Genomic DNA, 6153 nt, shown 5'->3' on the forward strand with positions numbered 1-6153 from the left:
GCATGAGTACAGCAAAATGTTTTTCTGTTTGTTGCTACTGCCATAGCAATCAGCAAACTAGTTCTAGCAGAATGTGTGTTCCCATGTGGTTACATGTGCTCTCAAATTTTATGACATGTGGTACTGTATTCTCCCTTTGTCATGGCTTGAGCCATCCAGAGTTAGATGTAAGGAGGATTCCCCCACACACCCACCCATTTGAAACAACAGATCTCAATGATCTGGCTTCTGAGGTGTGACCAGCTTCTGTGTAGCTTTGTACAACAGATAAGGCTCACTTAACTATTACCCTCCATAGAATGTAAAACTCATATTTCCTTATAAAAATTCATATTCTGCAACAAGATTTTTCACCATTTCAATCAAGTGGCATAAAAGGTATTAGTAAATTAAAATAAAATTTATAAAAAAAGAGATCTATTTGGCCAGGTAAAATAAAAACCTGCTTTCTTAGAGCAGTGCAACTCATTGACTAAAAAAATCTGACTGTATGTTGGAAATGGCAAGTATCTTATGAATCCTTGGAAGACAGAGGATTTTTCACAAGCTGAATAAATAAAAAGCTATCTGTAGTCAAAAATACTTTGAAAATTAATAGGAGTAATTAATTACAAATTTCATTAAATGTCAGCTCTGGCTTGGCTTTAAACCCTTGCTTGCCTCAGTTTTGCGAAGGGTTTTTATAGATTACAGCACTACCCTCTCTACAAACTGTATGCCCTAGAAAAAGCAGATCCAAAAATTAAATCACAGTGTAACTTTGTTGACAAATTTGTAAAAACAACAGTTTACACCAGAAGGATCAAATTCAGAGCCTTTATTAAATGTTCCTTCTTTAAACAGACTGCATTTAATCCCCCTTTAGCATTTGTGATTTCTAAGGCTATTTTAAATATTTTGTTTTACAGGGATTTTCAGTCTTTAGAACCGTCACAAGCAGCAAGTTAGCAGTACACAAAAACAATACGCTTTAACTTTCACTGAATCCTATTCCAGCTTCCCTGGGGTCTGTGGAAAAGACCAACAATCCAGTACTGGAGTTTTTGCACAGACTGTGGCAAGGAAATAGGTGTCAGCAGAGTTCAAGCCTGATGTGCTCTAGCCACATCTCACAATTGGCCACAATTTACCCAGTATTGATTAGTATATCTGTGTCTTGTGCATTATCTGTTTCAAAAAGGGGACCAAATTTTCAATTTTCAGCTAATGTGGGTCTAATTAAGGCTATTCTGGTATATTTGATACTAAAATACTCTCTGGGAGTCCTTTTCTTGAAATCCCATCAGAATTAACATTTTCAAAAATGAAAACATTTTAAATAGGTGTTTGAGTTGAAATGCTGATGCAGCGGTTGGTTCAGTGTTTTCTTGTCTTCTGCTTTATTATCACGTCAGTATGGTGTCATCTATCTGTTCATCAGAGTCGGCCTGGCCAGCCAGCTTCTTCAGAGATCTCCTGCAGCTTTCGTTGAGAAGCTCCAAGCTGGCAGCATCTAGAATCTTGGAAACTGACTGTGGAAGGGAGACAACACCAATTACCAATTCCTTGTGACATACCATTCAAAATGAGAACAAATGTAAGTGCTTTACAAGCTGTATTCATCCACAATCTTTCAAACGTAACAAAGTTCTTCATCTGGTTTTATGACTCCAGACAGGGGAAGTACCCAAAAGCAGTTAAGACTTAGAAAAGAGGTCTGGAAATGGATGTACTGAGTAGTCCATCCTAAAATACTCCCTCTAGCACCACTACTGCTGCAGTAGGATTATCCAAGTGACAAGAGCAATAAACTAGCAGCCCTCGCTAAGGTAACTACAGCACAGAAAGGGCTTCAGGCAGTCTGAGAACAAGGCTACTATGTTAAACATGGAAGGTACGTTAAATACCTTGATTTTAGTAATGCTGCACTGTAAGGTTGTACAGTGTCAGTACTGCTTCTTTCTTCAAGGCTTAGCATGGGAATACTGATGAAAGCTTAAATACAAATAGGAATGTCCCACCCCAGCTATTGCATAAGAGACTGCCAGCACATTCTGAGGCTCCAGGGCGATGTGACACAGCCTTCTACAAATGATTACATTTTCTTCTGTCTCATACCTCAAGCACTTCTTCACCCGCTCTCATCTTCAGAAGATTGACAATAGCTTGGTCGCTGTAGGCTCTTACACTGGTGTTTTTGTCCTTTGTGTTGTCCAGAAGTGCTTTGAGAATTGGTTTAATCGTCTGAGGATCCAGTGAAGGAAGATGGTTTTTATTTGCCCACCAAATCATCTTTTCTGCTACTAACTTTATGTCACTGGATGAGTTCTGGAGACACTGAAGGAGACAAAGATAGACTTAAATTCAGATATACCAAGGACAGGTATTTAAAGCAATAGTTTATATTTTTTTCTAATTTAAGTATTTTACACTATAAAAAGAAAAGCAAGCTGTTTTCAACTCACAGGTACATGAGACAAACTTGTTATCAACAAGTTTGATTAAACTGTGTAACAGTAAGAGAAAATCAAACCTTGAAAACAAGACACCTTATCAAAGGAAAGCGGCTGAAAATGTGCTTGATGACAGGGTCACACACTTCTCTCAACGGCCTCAGGAAATGACAATGACCACTAAGTGCAGCAAAAACTGATAGCGTTAGCACCTCTGTAAAATACGCTCAGTTAGCAGCAACAGCCAAGTCAATCTCTGGTTGGAGTATAAGGTGGATTTCATTTTAAAATTAAAAAAACCCCTAGAGCTTTTTATTTTTTTTATTTAATCTCAATACACTTAAAACATGAAAGCTAAACAGGTGAATGTGAACTGCACTATTAATACTATGATAAAGGTACTGTGACAATTGTGATACTTATTTTATATTTTAATACAATATGTTGATACAAATTAATATATGAATGTAGGATTTCAAACAAAAAGTCTGAAGAATGATGGCCTGCAGCATGTCAACTTGCATGTTTGATGTTTTTCAAGTAAATTGAAAAGAAATGTAAAACCTTAAAATGTAACACATTTTTATTTACAGTAAAGATGACAGACAAAATGAAAAGCAGCTCTGCTGAGCCAGCACTACCCCTCTCACTCTTATCTCTCCCTATATTTTCTAAGACATTAAAAATGTCCATACAGAAATTTGATAGAGGAAACCACCCACGAGTTAGCTCAAAGATGCAGATCACAGGAGAACCACTCCAGATAGTTCTTATAAGAAGTCTTACCTTTATAAAGAGGTTGGAAAGCTTTGGAGGCAGGTTCCCTCCTCCTTCCATGTGGTATTTCATAAGAAAGCCCATCCCTCTGATGCCACTAACTGCAATGGGAATCTTCAACATAAAGACAAAAATTGATATCATTACAGCAGAGCTCAACAGTCTTTGTAACAAGGCTCATGGGTCTCGCGGACCGGTGAACTTCTGCGTAAAGCTAAACGGATCTTTCAAAAAAACACAGCATGCAAAGCAGGAAAACATTGGGTTAATTATATTGGGCAATGTGATAAAAAAATACATAGTTCAGCTATGAGCCACATGGAACAAGATGGCAGGCCCCACAGAGCCCCCAACTTCCCTACACCAAATTATTCATTCAACACTAGATTTAAAATGTTCCTGAAATATTTGCACTTCTTGTAAATCTGGCCTGCAGATAAGAACTTTAATGGGGAAACAGAAGCGTAATTTACTCCCAATAAAAGCTACTCTGTAGTTGCAGGTCTTCATCTCCACAGAGATCGGAACTCAAAGAACAGGAACAGTTGTGTAGCTTCACAATAAAACTGCATCTAGTCAAGGGAGAATCTTCAGATTGCACTCCAAGAGTTTTGTTCTCTTTTGTTTGGTAACACAGAGAACCTTCACACCTTTTAAAACTACTCCCAACAAGCACTTGCAGCAGAACTCACCCACTCTTGTGTAGCACTTACCCTGTCAGCCGTGGCATTGCTGAGGATCATCTCCTGAACACTATTGTAGTATTTGGGGGAACACAGCCTGCTAGGAGCAACATTTACAGCCACGGAGAGAGCCAGGCTTCGCCCGTGTCTCACCATCCAGTCAATGCCAGAGACATCTGCTACAAGTGGAAAAAAAGAAAAATAGCAAGGCTCCCGCTATCCATTCCTCTTCATCTAAGAAAACTTTTGTCAGTTTGTCAATTAACTTCCATAACATGAAATATTAAGCAGCATCTAAAGCAATGCCTTGCTTCTTCCACCCCTCCCCAAAAGCCATACAAACAGTGCTAAAACATAACACCTGCACGGGACAGGAACACCTGGGCTGATGCAGAAACCAGCTACAAGCGACTCTATTGTTCAACCGTTATTTTTGATGGTCTCAGTCAGATGTAGTCAGGCCCATATCACAGTGCTTAAAGGAGTTTGGCATCAGAATTACACAAGCTTTGACTCTCTAATAAAATTATAAAATTAATCTGTAATTTCAAACCACCTAACAGATTCCCTTTTTAATTCCACAGAGGAGAGTAATCCCATAGCACTCCCAACCACTACGAGTTCCTACAAAACTCATCCTTTTGTCTAACTTAGAGGTAAATCAGTTAATTCTCCAAAAGCATCTGAAGTCATCAGATGTGGTCTGCAATCAGCATAAACCAATCTAAGATCAAAGTGTCATCAAAAAAGGTGGAACGGCCCTCTTGTGCACCCTGCCTGAACATCCTGTCACCTCCCATACTCTGTGTGTCAGCACTGGCAATCACTCAGCCACGCTGGTACTTCCCATCACCTCGTCTGAAAACAAATCCAGAAAAAAAAGGATTGGTAACTCCAAACTACAACCACCACCCTGTGCTCAGCTGTGTACCACGGTGTTCAAATGAACAGCCACAAGCAAAGAAAAGTAAAATAAAATCTAGACTAGAGATTCAGGCTTAAGATAAAGAGGAGGAACCTAAATTAGTCACAAAGTTTTCCCAAACCAATGGCTAAGAAAGTATCTTCCCCTGCTTTTCAGATTCAGTTCCAGTCCCAATAAACAGCTTCACTTACCCAGCAAGTGCTGGTGGAGAACAGTACTGAGCTCCTCTTCTGACAGAAACGCACACAGTTCTGCTAAGCAGCCAGCCGAGGCCATGCGTGTGGCATCCTAACGAGGAAAGGAAGAGTAACGCTGCTTGAGCTCAATACAGAGATCAGCAGCAAGAAGAGCAAGTGACAGAAGATGATATGAAATACAAAGGAGGAAATAAGTATTATTAGAAGTATTTCACTCCTGCTACCTGTGGATTCGCAGGTTTCTTGTACATAATGGAACTTAAAGCCAAATCCACAGTCAAAAAAGCCAGCAGAGACTGAAGAATTACAGACCTATGTAAGTTCTGATTTGTTAAACGGAAAAGTCATAAAGATGAATGTTTTAAAAGACATATTCACAAGCATTTAGATTCACGGTCCAGAAAGTAAGTGTTATCTCTGTGATAAACTCATACTGCTTTTAATTTAAAACTTCCAGGCTTTTGTTATTTTAGTTTGCTTATGTGCCTATCCAATCATTATTCCTCTCCACCCTGAAACTTACAACCCAGTGGGACTTTTTCAATGTTTCCATTTCTAGCATGCCAACAGTTGCATGTCTATGATTAAGGAAGAAATTACTAGATGATTAATTTTAATCTCACAGATGATACTGTCGCTATCTGCCATACACAGAAGACACTATATTCAACTTGGAGAGCTTCTTGATCACAGGGAAAAAATCTGCCATTACCTGCAAAATGTCTCACGCTAAATGACAAACCACACTGGAGAGCCTACAACCATACGTATGTCCTGGTTTTGGCCGGGCTAGAGATAATTTTCTTATTAGTAGCTAGAATAGCGCTGTGTTTTGGATTCAGCATGGGATTTGGTAGGAGAAGAATGTTGGTAACACACTGATGTTTTCAGTTGTTGCTAAGTAAGGCAAGGACTTTCCAGCTTCCCATGTTTTGCTAGTGTGCAGGTGCACAAGAAGCTGGGAAGGAGCACAGCCTGAGCAATGGACCCAAACGGGCCAGTGGGATATTCCATATTGTGCAACGACATACTCGGTATTTTAATGGGGGTCAGATGGGAAGCTTGTTCTCTCTTCCAGGATTGTGGTATCAGGAGTTTCTCTGCTCCGAGATTGTTAGCCAGGAACAGGGTAGGCGTTG

At 39.5% G+C, this 6153-nt stretch overlaps 1 protein-coding gene across 1 annotated transcript in view; it reads right to left on the reverse strand.

The window, feature by feature from the left end:
* Positions 1-787: 787 nt before the first annotated feature.
* The window catches only part of GCN1L1 (GCN1 general control of amino-acid synthesis 1-like 1 (yeast)), a gene marked incomplete at its 5' end in the record, with an annotated part of 40978 nt that continues 35612 nt past the window's right edge, over positions 788-6153 (reverse strand). The window contains 5 exons of the mRNA XM_010073266.1: positions 788-1511; positions 2098-2316; positions 3219-3323; positions 3923-4071; positions 5009-5105. Of these exons, the coding sequence (XP_010071568.1) occupies positions 1386-1511; positions 2098-2316; positions 3219-3323; positions 3923-4071; positions 5009-5105 (696 nt within the window). The remainder of the gene's footprint in view (positions 1512-2097; positions 2317-3218; positions 3324-3922; positions 4072-5008; positions 5106-6153) is intronic.

Source organism: Pterocles gutturalis, unplaced genomic scaffold, assembly GCF_000699245.1.
Source record: "Pterocles gutturalis isolate BGI_N339 unplaced genomic scaffold, ASM69924v1 scaffold10007, whole genome shotgun sequence".
NCBI lineage: Eukaryota > Metazoa > Chordata > Aves > Pterocliformes > Pteroclidae > Pterocles > Pterocles gutturalis.